An 18,882-nucleotide genomic window follows, 5' to 3' on the forward strand; every position below is an offset into this window, starting at 1 on the left:
TTTAGTAAGAAGGAAATTTCTTCCTTAGGAATAAGGTTTGGTAATGCTGACAATAAAAGAACAGTGGGTTACAGATATTAAAAAAGTAAAAGGTATTAGTAGGGCATTGAAAAGCATTTAAGATGTCTTTTAAGAAAAAGGTTGATTCAATTGATTCAGGATTCAGGTAAAATAGAATATTTGGCAGGAATTTATATGATACCAGAAGAATATGAGAAAGATGTGTTTCTGATTATATTTAGTATTTTTGGGGGTTCAAGACTGAATCCTATTAAGGGCGGTTTAATTTGTATGCCAGAATAAAAAGGTGGCATTGGTTTAATACTTTCAATAGTATTTGGAGCATCACTGAATCTATATTATCTACATTAGCGACCAATTGGCATAATGGTTAAGGTTTTCACCTCCCATGCACAAGGTTTGATTCTGACCTCTGACCAGTGCCTGTTTGGAGTTTGCATGTTCTCCATGTGTCTCCATGGGGTTTCTCACACGTCTGAAAAACATGATGAGTGTTTCTATCTCAAGCTCACCAATGAATGGAGCTGTGTGCAGCAGCACAGACTCTACATGGTGCCCTATAGGGGGAAGAGTTTTACAGACCAACCGCTTTGGTCAGCTACTGTGGTGCGCAGTATCCTCAAGATAGGAGAACATGGATCACAGACTGCACACCATGGCAGGGCTAGCCACTCGACTGTGTAAAATATGGCTCTAGATGATTCGGTCATGTTGACTAATGTCGCAAAAATGAGCATGGGTAATTACCAGTGATAAGTGGGTTGAGGACCTGGCCTACTCTGACCTATGCCAGGGACCCTTGCTAATGGTGGGATGGGTATATGTGCCCCTATTGGCCAGTGTGTGCCCGCCATAAAGCCCAGAAGCCCTGGGTCAATAAGCTACTGGCCAGCTGGTGTCTAGTTGCCCAGCCTAGGTTACCTGGGATAGCTCTGTTGAGCAAAAGCTGGATGTAAATCCAGCCTGCCAGACATGAACTGAGAATTGCTACACATAATGCAGGTTCACTGACAGGATGCAACTTGGAAGTGGATGATATGGAGGAGGCTTGACATCCTATGTATCCAAGGAGACAAGATGGAAAGGCAGTGTAGCAAAGCCACTTGGCTTGGAATGCAGACTCTACGACTCAGGAGGGAAAGAGGCTATAAATGGTGTAGGAATTGTGGTGAGAGAGAGAGAGAGAGAGGCTTCAGAAGGTAATGAGGGATATCATCAGAATTAACGACAGACTCATAGCAATCAGACTCCAGTGTAATGATAGGGCAGTATTCATAATCTCAGCCTATCCCCCAAAACAAGGTTGTGATAGTGAGGAAAAGAGTGCATTCAGACAGCAGTTTCAGAACCTACTATATAAAGAAGATCAACATGAACTGGTGTTGATAATGGGTGACTTGAATGCACGTATCGGGACAGACAGAACAGGATATGAAGACTGCCTGTGTCCACATGGGTCGGGCAACAGGAATAAAGAAGGAGAAGTCATTCTAGACTTCTGTCTGGCAAATGGCTTGATAGTAGCCAAGAGATGGTTCAGAAAGAGAGACAGAAACAAGATCACATACAAAAGTAGCCAACATGCAACTCAGGTAGACTTCCACCTAGTAAGGAAAAGGCACTAGGGTAGAATCCATGATGGCAGTCAACCCCAGTGAAACAGTCGACCCACAGCATAAATGACTAGTTGCCACAATCAGCTGCAAGCAGTGGTCAGAGAAGGCTCTAAGGTCGACAGACACCAAGATGAAGACCTGGAATTTGACTGGAGAGAAAGTGCAACAGTTCAAGGAATTACTCGGGGCTCTAGCATCCCAAGAGGAGGAGGAAGTAGGTGGAGTTGAACAAGAATGGCAGCACCTAAAAACAGCATGTGTTAGGACTACAGAAAAGATATGTGGCCGAGCCAGATATGGAAATAAGGTACATAAGGAAAACTGGTGGTGGAATGCAGAAGTCCAGAAAGTCATCAAAAAAAAAAAAGGAGTGCAGGAAGAAGTGGGAGATAGAAAACACTGACGAGGCTAGGAAGGACTACTGGTTGTCTAACAGAGAAGCTAAGAAGCAAGCTGTAGTAGCAAAGAATTCTCTACTGACTTCTGGAAAGTGACTCAGTAAGTAGCACAAAGAAACTATCAGGGTGCAAGGCAAAGAGAAAGATAGTCAGATACCCTTCTTAAGGGATTCCAGCAACAACCTGCTCACCAGTCCACAGGACATCAAAGTAAGAGGATATTGGGTGAGAAATTGTAAAAATTAAATATGAATATTTGTGAAGAACAGATATGGGAAAGAGAAAAAAATTAGAAGAAAAGAATTGAAATAAATTATAAAAATAAGAAGATAAATTAAACTGAGTTGGATAAATCAGAAATGACTAGAAGAGAGATGTATAAAAGTAATGCAGAAGCTTTATTACATAGACCCATGGAGAAATGCAGATAATGATATTGTTAAAGTTAAAATGAGGAGAATGAAATCAAAAATAATACAATGGGGCAGGATTTGTTATGGAGATTATCTATTATTAAGCTCCTAGTACAAGGAAATATGATGTATAAAATGCAAATCAGCAGGATTGTGTATATTTTGCAAACATGAAAACACAGCTAGTCCTGTTTAATAAATTGCAAAAGTGTACAAAAAATTGGAAAATAGTTTATTAGTAAATTCTTTGGAAATAATGAGTGCTGAAAATAATATGGATATGATCCTGTATGGTTGAGGAAACGAGTGGGGTTATACGGAAACATGTGTATAAAAGTGTATAAGAACTTGTGTTGCATATGTATTATTTTTCTAGCCAGAACAAATGAGATCATATTTAATAAGTAATTGATTCTAACAGATATTTTAGGAAAGATTAGAATTTGGGTGTGAGAAAAAAGTATGGAATAGTTAAAAAGTATAAGACAATGGATGCTGTATTTTACCTTTTCTTAATTCAAAAAAGAGATAGAAAGTAAGAGAGAGAACAGGTGTATGTATTTGTTTGTGTAAAGGTTTAAGATGACCAAGTGGAAATGTGAGTAATAATAGAGTTCCCCTAGTCTTTCCATTAGGAGGTGTGGAATCTTTTACATCCACAACAAGTTGCCACCAACTCAGGCAGATACAATCTCTGTTTGATGTTTCATCCAAAGAATGGCACACTCAAGAATGCAGCAAGCCTAGTACTTACCTATGAATATATGCAGTCTCAGCAATCTATCTAGCTGGTATGAAACAGAACCACAGTTTTTTGCACTAAAGTCAAGTGTACTACCTGTTGTGTCACTGATACAATCACTCTGTTATCAGAATGATTAACTTTTGCTTTTCCTGAGAACATTCTTGGAGGATGACTGAGAAGGGGGAAGGCATATCATCCTGTGGTCACTCTGAGAAGAATCTCCCAGGGTGTCTCCAGCGCCTGAAATGGATGGTTTTCCCCTACCTACACTGGACACTGAAAAAGCCGAAGAGGATGTGTCTGAATCATGATCCACATTAGCCAGCAAGACTACACCAGAAAGATTCAAGGAAACCATTAAATATTGTGAGGAACCAATAGCAGCCGTTGCAGAGTCACCTACCATCTGTTGAAGCCATTGACTGAGCCTGCTCTGAAGTCAAAGACTCATGCTTTAACTGTTTTACTTTTAGGTATGTTGGAGGAAGGAACAAAAGGACTGAGGTAAGGATCCATGCTGTAGCCAAGAAGATGCCTGATTGCTGGTAAGCTACACTAGAAGGGGTTGGTTGGAACTTGTCACTTAGTTCAGTTAAACAACACATGCCCCTTTCTACAACTTCAAGTCCCCAACACAAATTACAAAAGCAGCACACAACCAACTCCTGTCAAAAACAGAGATACTTTTCTTAAAGTGAACTGCCACTAAAAAAGAAACAAGTTGGTTATCATACTTCTCAAATATTCAGATTTTCACAGAATGTCCATATTTTTGCCTCATATTTTTAGTCTGCTCTTCATAAAATGTGTGATTTTCTGGCAGATCACTGAAGTCTGAATTCACTAAATAATGCTATAAATTTTAATTGTCAAACTTCATATTCTTCAGAAAATCCATGTCAATACAACACCTTGTATTCTAGCAACTTTCCAAGTTTATAACAGCAATATTTAAAATTTGTCCCTATTTTATGGCCTTTGCCCCCCCCCCCCATTATTTTAGCCTTGTCCAGATTTCTTCTACTTAGAGGTTGAGAGGTATGTAGCTTATCACTTAGTGTGCATCAGCATTCTTTAAGCAACATGTACTTTCTGCCCAAGAGAGATACTTTCCAATCAATACAACATTCAATTTAGCTGAGAAAAAACAGTACAAAATAAGCCTCTATAGCTTTACTACACATCTAATACTTAGAAAGCAATTCACAGCCTAGAAGTAGCAGTATCCAGTGAACAAATACCATTACTCTTAAAGTATCCAGTATCTGTCTGCTTGGGATGACATGGTCGACAGACTACGATGCTTTGACACAGATGGCCTGCACCTGTTGCCCCTGGGATTCTGGATACTGGCTAAGGCTCTTGCTGCCCATATAGTGTCTTTTTTAGGCAAGGTTCAAATAACAAATTCACCACCGTAACAGGAACAAGCAAGCAAAAACTGAGGGTAATGCTACTCAATGCTAGAAGTCTAAATATCAAAATGCAATCACTCGAGGCACTCCTTAAAATGGAGAACATCGATATCTGTGCAGTGACTGAGACCTGGTTCAAGGCTCCAGAGAGCACCTCTGCACTACCAGTCTATAACTCATACCACACTTTTCGGCCATGTAACCTGGACCAAAACATCAAAGGCAGAGGTGTGTCCATATTCATTAAGGATATCCACACCTCCAGGCTAGTTGCTCAGCATAATGCATCCGAGGTTATCCAAGTGCAACTAACTCTGGGCAAAACTGCAATCCAAATTGTAGCTTGCTACAAATTCCCCACCATGCCCCAGGATTCCCATTCCTCTTTTCTTGATGTACTGGAAAATATTAGGGTTCAACCAAACACCCTAATAATGGGTAACTTCAACTACCCCACCATTAACTGGGAAAACTACTCATGTACCAACTCCTTAGCTCAATACTTTCTGGAATTCATAAACTCCAATGCCCTGGTTCAACTTATCCACACCCCCACCAGGGGCAACAATATCCTAGACCTAGTCATTACCAACATGAGTGACCGGTGTTCCACACCTGAAGTCAACTCCTCATTGGTCCGATCCGACCATAAGCTAATCGCCCTTGATATCCACATCCCACCCCCACCCCCCATTAAGGAAACCACTGTAAAAAATTTCTCCAAAGCCAACTTCATGCTTCTTAAGACCGAAGTGGTGAACTTCATGACACCCATGCAGATGGACAATACAGTTACAACTGCTGAATCCTATACAAATGCAGTCTATAAGCACTTACCCAAGTGCATGGATCGTGCTATCCCAAACAGAACCAAGACGCTATTCTCCAAAAAAAGGAAGCCAATCTGGTGGTCCCCTGCCATAAACAAACTGTACAACAGAAGGAAGAAACTGTTGCAAAAGAGAGTAAAATCCCATGAGTGGAGGAGCTCCCTGGTCAGCCTCAGTAAGAAGCTCTTATAAGATCCTCCAAAGCTAGCTACGAAAACAAAATTGCTACTAATTCTAAGGACAACCACAAAGCATTCTATAACTATGTCAAAAATCTCGATGGCAACACCCAGATCTGCTCTGAGTTACAGCACAATGGCACGAAAATTACAGAACCAACTGATATTGCCAACATCCTGGCAGATAAGTTCAGTGCTAACTTTACCCCCCCCCCCTTCACCCCCTAAAGGGCCCATATCTATACAGGAAGAATGCAGAGTCCATGTAATCACAACTATGCAGGTAAAATCTGCACTCTCTAAAGCCAAAAACACAGCATCCTTGGGACCGGACAACATCCCAGACTGCATTTTACACGAACTTCAGAACAAACTGGCTCCCCACTTAAGCACCATGTTCAATAATAGCCTCGCATCAGGATTTGTACCCACTGAATGGTGCACAGCAACAGTTATCCCACTCCACAAAGGGGGAGCCACCACTGATCCCGGGAACTATCGACCTATTAGCCTGATGAGCCTAGTTGCAGGCTCCAAAATTCTTTTGACACTGATTGCCCTTTTTTCTTACCTTTGCAAGAAATGACCAGCTGATTAGAAGTTCTAAAAGATTTTGTTCTGTCAAGATGGTACCTGGGTTGTCCATGGGCATTCAAGGTATGGAGTATCCTTTCTCCCTCATTTTTAGGTTTTGGGAAGAAGATAGGAATATGAATAGCTGGTGAACCTCCACATCATTTTAGGCATAAATGAGGAATAAGTTCTTAAAGAAAACTTATCTTAGTGAAAAATGAGATAAGGTTGACCACATCATAAGAGTTTGCAACTCAGATATTCTTCTTGCAGAGTTTTGTGATCTGAGCAATAAATAAAAATGTTTTCCATGTCAAGAACTGCAAGTAAGCCTGAAGATCTGGTTCAAATGGAGCAAGTGGTAGTTTTTCTAATGCAAAATTAAGATCCCAAGGAGGGGGCCACCTGTCTTCTAGGAGGCTACATTTATATCTCCCCTTTAATGAATATTTTCACATGAGACTGCGTTGAAAGATAAGAATCCATGTGCAGACATCTCTTTTCTTTTTCCACAAACAGATATATAAGAAGGGTCAAGAGCCTGAACTAAACCCTGAGCTATCCAGGAATACTCCTGCTGACTGTATGGTGTGTTATCATGACACAAAACATCATAGCTGATCCTTTTTTCAGTATTTTTACCATGATGTCAAAACTACTTGGTTTGTCACAAATACTTTGCTTTGGATTTTGGTTGCAGGAGTCAGTGATAAGGGAAAAAAATGAGTTTTTTTTTTATTATTTCATGTGCACTCTCTGAGTTTATGCAATCTTGGCATTAGCATAATTAAAGATTAAGGGTATGTGGCAGGGCTCCGTATCTGGGGGTACTGGGGGGGCTGCACCCCACAAAAATATTTGATAGTTTTATTTATCAGTTCTTTGTTTTAGCTATGATTCATTTGCATCATGACTAAGCAATATGTGATTGATCATAATAATTCCAGCTGCCCTTTTCAGAGGACAGTCCTGATTTAGAGGATTGTGTACTACAAAAATAAAACATGAAAAAATTACAAATGCTTTTCTAATGTTACAGAAAATGTTTACTTTCCTCTAAGAATTGCAGAATACCTGTAATATTATATTTACTTTAATATAAGTAAGAATAGAAACAGCTAAATCTCTCAAACAGCAAGTTATTAGTTTTTGTAACAAAACGCGTGTATTTTGTTTTGGTTGTCATTGTTTATTGTGCAAAATCTCATGTTAGGAAACATTTTACTTTAAGCATCAATAAAAGTGACAGCTCATCTCAGTGTGGTATGGCAGTATACAGCAAATGAGTGGTATTCCTTTAACTCTGGTTTTATTCTCATAACCCCCACTTGCATATTCTTTTTACTGCTCCCAGGATACTTAAGCAGACAAAATCCTGGGTTGCAGGACATCTTGGTAATGCAGGCTTTAGCAAATGGAAACAGTAACTGAGAACTGAGCTACATGTATATATGAGAAAGTTTTACAAAGCACCATAGTTCTTCTGGGGGCTCCGGCTTCCCCCAATAGATATGCACACACACACACACACACACACACACACACACACACACACACACACACAAACAAACAGAACTGTTCTCTGTGCTCACCTGCTTCTTCTTATTTCCAGCACTAAGCCTTCTTCACCCTTATGGTAGTGAGAATCCTTGCCTTCCCCTCAAAGTGTCCCTCATCCTATAGCTAGTTTTCAGTTTTAATAGTTTATGTGGAATTTTTCAGATGTATCCAAACTGCCTTTCAAACGTGTGTCACCCTTGAAAGCAAGTATTTGAGTTTAGTATGTATTACTTGATTGATGAAGATGTAAATTAAGAACATGTCTTTTTCTAGCATGCACATACATTTATCTGAGTTAAAAGCAGACCCAGATTTGTGAAGAACCCATAAATATGTACACTCCTGACTCATTTTGTTACAGACCATGTCCAACTGGGAGACATCTCATCCAAAGAACGCAAGCAAGAACGGGGCAGGTCACAAGAAAGAAAGCATCATTCCACCGAGAAACAACAGCGATATTATTCTTGTGATCGGTATGGGAGCAGAGACCACTCTCAGCCAAAATCAGGTGACCACAGTCGATCAGCATCTCCGAACAGAGGGTATGAGCATGGTTTTCACAAACAGGTGAGGAAAAAGAACAGAAAATATGGCTGAAATTTGTTCAGGGAACCAGCTTTTTTTTTCAGTAACATCTGTTCATATAGAAAGACAGATAAAGTTACTTCAGTCTTTAGTCTTCCCAGGGCTCTTGAACATGAGGCAAGTAAGAGTTTTTATCACTCACTCAGATGACATACATTTCAAGATATATGAGACCTTGTGGGTATTAATGTGCAAACTTATTAATTGTAAAATATACAAGAATACTAAAAATTTATGTGAAAAGGCCATAATACTTAGTATTAAATGCTGCAAAACAAAAAGTAAAACTACATATGTTAAGTTGTCAATCTCGCCTTCATTCTTGCTTGATGGGTTCGGAGCCGATCCTCGGCTCCGACTCGGCAGTTGCTTTAGCTCGAGAACTCCTTTTACCAGCTCGAGGCAGCCCCATATCCCATGATGCAAGGCAGTAAGTACCCAGATCTCGTTTGCCGCTTCGCTTGGGAGGTCTTCTCTTTACCAGCTCCTGGTAAGTAGTTCACATTTGTGATATTTCAAGCCCCTTTTAGTTTAAAACTAATTTTTTGATAGTTTAAATTTATTTCTACCCTTTTTCTGACAGAAATCCCTGTCTCTTTTAATTTTTTGTTAGTCAATTTTCCCTATCCCATCCCCCCCCCTGTTAGGGTGTGTGTGTTGGTGTTTTTTATAAAATACCTCTTGGTATTTTGTTTAATTTAATTTTGACTGGTGTGTCTGTGTGTGTTGTGTCGGCACCATGTCTAAGGAGAGGGTTTCAGGTTTTAAGAAGTGTGACTCGTGCTGTCAGAAGATGTCTCTGACAGACGGTCACACTTCTTGCCTGTATTGTTTGGGCCCTCTTCACCTGCAGGACTCCTGTGCTATTTGTCACTCCTTCAGCCAGAGAGTCCTGCAGGAGAGACGTAATAAGTTGATTCTCAGGGGTCTTCTTAAGCCGGAGGGCTCTCCGGCTAAGTCGGCTCCACAAAAATCAACTAAAACTGCCAAGGCCCAGGCTTCTGTTTCTAAGCCTGCGGCCTCGGCTCCGACTCGTATTGAGTCGAGATCGGCTGGAGCCGATTCTGGATCCACAAAGCTTTCGGCGCCGATGGCTATCGGTGCCGAATCTGTTTTGACCACTTCGATGTCGGCTCCGATCGGCTCCGACACCCATGTGGCACAGGCATCGGTGTCGGCTCCGATCGGCTCCGACACCGTTACTTTGGTGGCTGTATCCGCTCCGGCTGGAGCCGATACATCGAGATGTTCTGTCGGCTCCGAGAAGTCGGTGCCGACAGGATCTGTAGTATCGGCTCCGATGGCCCATTCCAGGAAGAGGTCGAGGTCTCCTTCCTTGGAGCCGATACTTTCGGCTCCGGCTTCGCCTCTTCTATCGGAACGGAGCCATCGGAGCCGATCTTCAAGGTCATCCAGGTTGTCAGACCATGACCTAGAGAGAGTGGTCAGTAGATTACTCAAGTCACAGGTACTGGCCCAAATGCTACACAGTCCGTCTCAGCAGACGACTGTTGGTCCACACCCCGTTACAGTTCCTCCTTCAACTCTACCCCAGAGCTTGGAGTTGGAGTCTTCGGGCATGGTTACTGCTACGGCTGGAGGACGGATACTCCCTTCTGTTCCTTCAGCCCCTACTCTTATCTCCTCTTCCTTAGAGGGATTCGGTGGTCGGGCTTCCATGGTCTCCTCCGAGGGGGTGAGTGGCATCGGACCCTTGTCCGAGCCCGCTCTTCCCCTTGGAGCCTCGGCCTTAGTGAGCCCGGCTCCGACATCTGCCTCGGAGACTTCCCTTTCGGTGGTTCCTGGAGTTCCTAGCTCTTCGGAGCGGGTTCTCTCGGACCTGCCTGGGAGGGGAGCATTCGAGGTGATGAAGAGTGTACTGGCCACTGGTATCAGTCAGCAGTCTCTTCCCGTAGCTCCTCCCTCTATTGTACCTGTTGACATCTCTGCCACTTCTCTTGCTACAGGACCCAGAGATCCTCCGCCTCAGGTTTCCCCATTGGGAATTTCCCCCTCTTCTGAGGATTCTCCTGATGTTTCGGGAGATCCTCCTAGGAAGAGGACTTGTAAGAGGAAGCATGTAGACTCCCCCGAGTCTGTCACTTCGGATACTGACTTTGATGAGTCAGAGGGATCCCCTAGATCCCCCTCTGAGGATGTCTCCTTCTCAGACATCCTAGAACTTCTGAAACAGAGGGGAAACTGGCCCACCAGCAATCCCTCTGAGGATGAGTCAGTATACCTAGAGGCGTTTGGATCTCGGCCCTCCACCTCCTGGGTATCTCCGCCTTTCGACCCCCTTATGCAGGTGATTGCACGAAAGGCGTGGACAGCTCCTGACTCTGTAGAGCCAGTCCCTAGGAGGCCTTCTAAATTTATCACTGCCCCTAGTGACAAACAATTCCTTACCAAGGGTGTCCCCGCTGATGCCATGGTGGTGGCTGCGGCCACCAAAAAGGAACTTGCAGATCCTTCCGTGCCCGTCCATCCTCCTAATAAGGACTCTAGGACCATGGATAGGTACGGCAAGCGGATGTTTTCCTCAGCGACCTTTGCTATGCGTTCGCTGAATTATCTTTGTCACTTCACCAGACTCCAGAGAGATATCCTGAAGGAGCTGGGAGAAGTAGTTCAGGATCCTACAGCTGCAGGGGCTCAAGAAAAGATTGCTTCGCAGCTAGGAACCCTCAATTCCATTGCTAACTCCTCCATGCGGCTAATATCTTATGCTGCGGATGGAGCGAGTAGAGCCGCAGGTACAGGTGTGGCTCTTAGACGCCAAGCCTGGATGCGGCTATGTGATTTTATGGATCCTTTAAGGCGTCCTTCACAAATTCTCCCTTTGATGGGTCAGCTTTGTTTGGCCCTCAGGTGAAGGAGACCTTGACCAGGTGTGAGCAGGACGGCAAGACTCTTTCTGCTGTTGGAGTCCGTTTTTCCACCCCTTCTAGGCCTTATCCCAAGGGACAGAAGGGTGGGAAGATGTGGTTCCGTAAATCCCAAGGAGTCACGCCGGATTCACGTGGTCAGTTTACCCCTAGAGGCAGAGGGGGTAACAACAACAGACGCCGCTCTAGAGGCAGAGGGGTCCAAGAACCAGGGAAACAGGGAGCCTCTCTCTGATAAGCCCTTTCAGCATCCCTGAGGTGTTGCCCGGCTGTCCCTCCTTGGAGGCAGTCGGGGGAAGATTATCACTGTACCCAGAAGCCTGGCATTCCCTCACTCAAGACAGATGGGTACAGTCGATCATATCCAAGGGTTACATAATTCCTTTCGATGAAAGTCCCTTCCCCTCAAGTTCCCTCCCAGATGTACCACCCGGTCTAAGGGACATTGCAGAGTTAGAAATCGCAAAACTACTGCAAAAAAGAGCCATTCAGCCAGTTACAATAGACCATTCAGAGCCCGGAATCTACTCAAGGTTCTTTTTGGTCCCCAAAAAGACGGGAGACTGGAGACCAATATTGGATCTCAGCAGACTCAACAAGTCTGTCAGGAAGACAAGATTCCGAATGGTCACTCTTTAGTCAATTCTGCCCTTCTTACAGAAGGACAACTGGATGTGCTCAATAGATCTTCAGGATGCGTACTATCACATCAAAATTCACAGACGCTCCAGGAGATTTCTCCGCTTTCGGCTGGGGTCCAGTCATTTCCACTTCAGAGCCCTGCCCTTTGGTCTCACTACAGCCCCCAGAGTGTTCACCAAATGCATGGCAGTGGTCACGGCTCACCTGAGACGTCTAGGATTCCAGGTGTTTCCGTATCTCGACGACTGGCTCCTGTCAGCCACCACCAGGCATCAGCTTATACAAGCCAGGGATTACACAATAGACCTTTGTTCTCATTTGGGCATCTCAGTCAACTTCGAAAAGTCATCCTTATCGCCCTGCCAGTCTATTACCTTCATAGGCGCAAACTTAAACACTGTTCGGATGTCAGCTACCCTTACAGAACAAAGAGTTTCAGACATTCAGACTCATGTCAGGATCATTCTGGCCAGCAAGAAAGTACAGGCCAGAATGGTTCTAAAGGTATTAGGTCTCATGGCTGCGGCCATTACTCTTCTTCCCCTGGCTCGATTCTACATGCGCCTCCTTCAGTGGATGCTGTTCACACAGTGGTCATACCAGCAACTCCCAATGCGTCACCAGATTCTGGTGACACAAACATGCAAAGAACATCTTGCTTGGTGGATCACATCGTCTCAGGTTCACCAAGGCAGGTGCTTTGTACCTCCATCCCCGATAGCCACTGTCACCACGGATGCCTCCCTGATCGGGTGGGGGGGTCATTATCAGGGCAGGATGGTTCATGGGACGTGGAAACCGTTCGAGTACCATCTGCACATAAATGTCCTGGAGATGAGAGCAGTGCTTTTAACGTTGCAAGCCCTCAACGACTTTCTTCCCGTAGGGACAATTGCAGTCCACACAGACAACATGTCTGTAGTGTGGTATATCAACAAACAGGGCGGAACCAAGTCCTACCCCTTGTGTCGAGAAGCGCTCAGACTTTGGCAATGGGCGATCTCCTCTCATCGGTTTCTGGTAGCAACGCATATCCCTGGGAAAACCAACATTATAGCGGACAGATTGAGCAGAGCTATTCTCATGCCTCACGAGTGGTCTCTCAAACAATCCGTGGCGGAAGAGATTTTTCTGGAATGGGGTCGTCCATGTTGCGATCTTTTGCTACTCCCCAAAACAGCAAATGTCCAGACTTCTTCAGCCTCTTTCCACTATCAGGCCATCCAGACAGAGACGCTCTGACCCAGGATTGGCCCCAGGGACTTCTTTATGCCTTCCCTCCATTTCCTCTGATCCCTCAGGTGATCCAGAAAGCTACCGTTTTGAGAGCCAAATTGATTCTCATTGCCCCTTACTGGCCTCGACAAGTTTGGTTCCCGTTCCTCCATCATCACCTTTTGGTGCAGCCGTGGCATCTGGACCCACTGCCAGATCTACTGATTCACCAATCCGGTCAGCTGCACCGGTCAATCCCTTCTCTCAACCTCACAGCATGGTTGCTCCACTTCCTTCCTTAGCCAGGCTTCCTTTGATCTCTAACCCAGTTAGAGATATCATTGTAGCTTCACTAAAATCCTCTACCAGGAGGATTTACACAAGCAAATGGAAACGTTTCTCTTATTGGGCTAAGGCCCAAAATATTGATCCTTTTACTGCCCCTGTTCAGGCAGTTCTGGACTTCTTAGCAGAGATTTTTCATGCAGGCTCCTCTTCTTCCACAGTCAGAGTTCAGTTGGCTGCTATTTCTAATTTTCATGTCGGAATAGCAGATCATAATATTATGTCCCATAGGCTCTGCAGGGCCTTTTGAAAGGAATTTTCCTACTAAAGCCTCCAATGAGGAATCCTCCTCCTCAGTGGGATCTAAATTTAGTGCTGACATCCTTGATTCTTCCCGGCTTCGAGCCAGCTGTTTCTTGTTCCCTAAAATATCTTTCTTGGAAAACGTTATTTTTAGTGGCTATTACATCTGCCAGGAGGGTGTCTGAACTTCATGCTCTTTCGGTTCGACCCCCCTATTTGATTTTTCACAAAGACAGAGTATCTTTGAGAACTAATCCATCCTTTTTACCTAAGGTCGCTTCGAAAAACAATCTGAATCAATCCATTGATCTCCCTGTATTTTTTCCTAACTATTCAGATAGAGCTGAACAAAAGCTACATTATCTTGACGTCCACCGTCAGCTTAGATATTATTTGGACAGAACAAAAGAATTTAGAAAATCTGATCAACATTTTGTTTCCTATGGATAATAAAAAGGCCTTCCTGTTTCTAAAGTGACTTTGTCCAGATGGCTTTCTTCGGTCATCACTGAAATTTATACGATCAGGGGAAAACAGCTGTGCTCAAAACCTAAAGCACATTCAACTAGGAGTTTAGCTACTTCTACAGCCTTTCAAGCTAGACTGCCTTTGGACACTATTTGTGCAGCGCCACTTGGGCCACTCCTCACACTTTTGTTTCCCATTACAAATTGGACTTGGCCTCCAGGGACAGAGCCAGTTTTGGCTCTACAGTCCTCAAGAGTTTGTTCCATTGAGCCACTCAGGATAGAGGTGCTAGGGACGCGGTCCCATCAAGCAAGAATGAAGGCGAGATTGACAACTTAACATTAAGAAGTTATGTACCTACCATAACGTTCCATGTTAGTTGTCTTCTCGCCTTCTTTCTTGCGACCCTCCCTCCTTCCCCCTGGCCTGGACAGACCTTGTATAAGAAACTATTATGCTAAAGACCATTTAGACCTGGTCCTTTTTCCATCTGTAAGTTTCTTCTTCCTTTGGGAAGTATTTTATGCTTGGTGTTATTGCCCTTTGTCAACAAACGAGATCTGGGTACTTACTGCCTTGCATCATGGGATATGGGGCTGCCTCGAGCTGGTAAAAGGAGTTCTCGAGCTAAAGCAAGTGCCGAGTCGGAGCCGAGGATCGGCTCCGAACCCATCAAGCAAGAAAGAAGGCGAGAGAAGACAACTAACATGGAACGTTATGGTAGGTACATAACTTCTTATTATACCACGCGTAATTATCATCTAGTAAGAGTACTAGAAGCCTAGTCATGTTTATTTACCTATATCCATCCATCCTTAACCCCTTTTCCCATTTTGCACATGGGATCAGGGTATCACTTCCGCAGTAAAACCCTATTTTTCTTGAAGGTGTGATTATCTAACTATAAATGAATGGCTGTATTATAAACCTTCTTCAAAAGTATTTAAACTTTAAAAGGTTTGATGGAACATAGATAAATGCAATTAAGCAAACAAAAGCACAACCCAGAATCATATAACCTATTTTTTTATTTAATATAAGCAATAGTAATATTTTTCATTTCAAGCCAAAAATAGACGTTACTGTGAGCATACATTTCAGGCCAAATATATATAAATGCAGTGACATAAATCATATGTTGAAGATTTTAGAAAAAAAACAGAAAAGCTGGTACCACAGATGCAGCACTAAGGTCAGTCCCAAGACAAAGGAGGCAGGGCATTTGTATGAACTCCTGGTGACCTATTTTCAAGATAAAACTGGGAGGTGGTAGCTGAGATAAAAGATCTTATCATTCAGGGTCCATCTGTGCACGTCACAGGAGAGGGTTTGAAGCTTCTCATTACCAGTACAACCTGTAGAATTAGCTTAAGTAATTAAGTTAAGTAGACTTAATTTGTCCTCTGAATTATTTGTTTAGTTTGGGAGTACTTTTATCCTGCTGGGAGCGCACCTCCTAATTTTGCCATAATTTTCTTCCTTCTATTATACAGCCTATTGATTTTGTGATTCCACCAGGGTGGCTTGTGTTTTGTGTTCTTCATCTAGGAGTCTTTGGGGTTTAAGAAGGTTACATTTAAGTACCTCCACATATGTGGGTCTATACATCTGCTTTGAATTATGTGTGTACTACTGACAGCCTTATTGACATTAATTCTCTTCTTCAAGCTTCTAGTAGTCATAGCTACATAAAAACTGGGGCATTCCGAGCACATAGCATACACCTTTAGTACTCAAGAATGTCTGCCAAAGACCCCAGTAGTGTATGGTACATGTTGCAATTCTAGATAAGGTCCTTCATAAATATACCTACAAACACTGCATTAATTACATTTGTAAGTGCCTGTAGCTTTGTTGGAAAAAGGTGGAAGAATCTTTGTGTTGTCATTTTCTAACAAGTGTTTGATACTGTAATTTTTCTTATGCACAAAAACAGGTTTTCCCCCACAGTTCTAACCAAATCACTGCTCCCAGCAATAATTTTTCAGTTGTTATAAATAATACCCCAAACAGTGTGACTGTCTACAGACATATCAAGTCAGTACTTAGGAACAAAGCTCTGGTCAATAATAGGAGTTTCCAAAAGCATATACTAGTATAGGTCCAAAACTGGTTTCTCTTTTGGAACAAAAAGAAAAAGAATCTGTCTTGTCAGCTTTTTTGCAAGGAGTCCTGGAAGAGAATTTTGACAGTTCATTTTTCAGAGAGGAGACAAAGAAGTCTACTTGTGGAACTCTGCACAGATGTAACAAATCTTGAACCCCCTTTAGTTTTGAGAATTGCTCTGGCCCTGCTCAGCTTGTTTCTCCGCAGTTTTGCTCTGATGGAATGTAGGATGCCTGTAAAGTCAGACTGTGCTGTGAAGCTATTTCCCAGGCTAACATGGCTAGTCTGAAAATGAGGTATGACCTGATTCCCCCTTTCTTTTTAATTTACCACCTGTCTGTGGTATTGTCTGTAACCACTTAGAGGTCCTGGAGAGCATAGATGGTTTAGAGAGTTGAGTGACTTGATCAGGGTAACCATCTCCTTGATATTTATGTGCTTGCATCTTTCCTTGGTGTCCTACATCCCCTGACACTCCCAACACTTTCATTCCTTCTCAAACTGCTCCACAAGCAAAACCTGAAACATCTGTGGTGACTGACTGCTTTGGAGTAGGGAGGGAGAAGGGGAGATCTGGATTTAATGATGTCTGTTGTCTCCACCACAAAGATTTATCTTCTGACAAACCCAATACTGGGATCTGAAAAGACAAAAGGTGTTGATGCTGGGGCCAAAGAGATTTCAGTTACCACTGTATCTTTCTTGTGAGGGGTCTTGATAGGGGATATCATGAGAATCATAGATGCCATGACACCCAAACTCCTGAGATATTCCCTCACAGTGACCCAAGACTGAGTGGAAAACCTTAAAAATAAATCTAAGTAAAGATTTTTTTCTGTGGAAGAAAAGCTCTTTGAACTCCGAATTCTAGTTGACATCCCAGGAACACAATCCTGTGTGAGGGAGTCAAGAAAGACTTTTGAATGTTCTCTTGGAATCCCAGCTTGTGCAAAAGATCTCTCACCCAAGTGTGAGAGAGATTTCTAACATTTTGAAAAAGACCCTGCAAAGATAAGCAAGTTATCTACATATGGAAAAATGTGGATGCTCTGTAGCCTGTAATGAGTTATAATTGGAGATAGACACTTTGTAAACACTCTTGGTAAAGTGCATAGTCCAAAGGGTAAGACATACAACTGATAATGTGATCTAGACACTAAAAACCTTAAGAAACATCTGAAGTATGGATGAATACGGATGCAGTAATAAGCATCTTTTAAGTCTAGTGTCACCAGCAAACTTTAAATAAGAAGAACAGGCTGTGAAGTGACATCATTTTGAATTTGGGCACTTTCACAAACAGGTTTAGGAAAGAAAGATCCAGAAGTGGTCCCCAAGCATTTTCTTTGGCACTGAAAACATCTTGGAATAATAGCCCTTCTCCACCTGGGAAGAATGAATTTGTTCTATCACTCCTTGGGACAGTATGTGATGAAGAACAGGTAGAAATAAAAGTCTGATCTGCAGGATGATGAATGATCCCCTGGAAAAGAGGATTTACCTCCCACTACCATCTGTAACTGTGATGAATGATTTTCAGAACCCATTTGTCTGAAACAATCTGTTTCCAAAAATTAAAATGGAGATTCAGACTTTCTGGAAGGGAAAAGGTGCCAGAGTGGTAGGGAGACACAAGGTCTTGTGAATAGTCATACAGACTTGCTGGACTGTTCTTGGTTTTGTGAGGTTTAAGACTTCTTATTTGGAACTCCTTTGCCACTTCTGATTACATGAATTGTGTTTAGACTGCTTATTCTGCTTTTTGGCTAATATTGGATGAGGAGAAAGAAACTCCCTTGGACAGTTTGGAAAAGGAGGGTTGAAAATCTTAGAGAGTTCCTGAATTAGCTTGCCACTTTCATCACGCTTTTTTCTCACTTCTGCAGCAGAGGAACCAAAAACTAAATCTCTATCCAATGGAGAATGTAAAATCTGTTTTTCACATCATCTGGGAGTTTCTGAGAATGCAGCAAAGCAAACCTCCTTAAAACGGTACCAGTTGTCATAGCCCTGGAAGAAGTATCAAAAGGATCATACACATACTGAATACACTGAGTAGTGACCTGTGCAGTAGAAGAAACTAACTTATTTAAAGCAGATTTTTCTTCACAAGAAGAAATTGTAGATAACACATTCCTCATATCGTCACAATGTCAGAAGAAACTTTAACATATTAGTCTAACAACTTAAAATTCTGAATATCAAAGCTGCAGAGGTATAAACTTTTTTCCCCGTATCTATAAATAATTTTTGCATCCTTATTAGAAAGAGTAGGATTGGAATTACGTGCTTAGCAGCAGTGGAATCAACTAAGGATATAGCTGCTGGGTCAAGTTTGGGAATAGTGAGTAAACATTTAAAAGATTGAGGAACTTTAAACATCCACTGTCCTTTTAGGGACAGCTGGCAGACTATGAGAAAAACTGCAGGCAATAAAACACACATCCTCTAAAGCAGACAGGAAAGGAGGAATGGGTATCTGTTCCGGAAAATCCATCCTTCTGTAACAACTTCATAGTATTTTCAGAGAGGGACTGAGAAATCTCAATGTTCTCCCACTGAAAACATTGGGATATTCTAGCAATAGTCTCAGAGAAAGTGAAATTCCCACAGGGATAATCAAAAATTGAGCGCTAC

At 42.7% G+C, this 18,882-nt stretch overlaps 1 protein-coding gene across 1 annotated transcript in view; it reads left to right on the plus strand.

The window, feature by feature from the left end:
• Positions 1-18,882, plus strand: part of CACNA1B (calcium voltage-gated channel subunit alpha1 B) — a 3,578,581-nt gene that overhangs the window by 3,403,768 nt on the left and 155,931 nt on the right. The window contains exon 48 of the mRNA XM_044058770.1: positions 8,112-8,320. Coding sequence (XP_043914705.1) covers positions 8,112-8,320 — 209 coding nt within the window. The remainder of the gene's footprint in view (positions 1-8,111; positions 8,321-18,882) is intronic.

This window comes from Protopterus annectens, chromosome 16.part0 (assembly GCF_019279795.1).
Source record: "Protopterus annectens isolate FY-2018-M chromosome 16.part0, PAN1.0, whole genome shotgun sequence".
Lineage (NCBI taxonomy): Eukaryota > Metazoa > Chordata > Ceratodontiformes > Protopteridae > Protopterus > Protopterus annectens.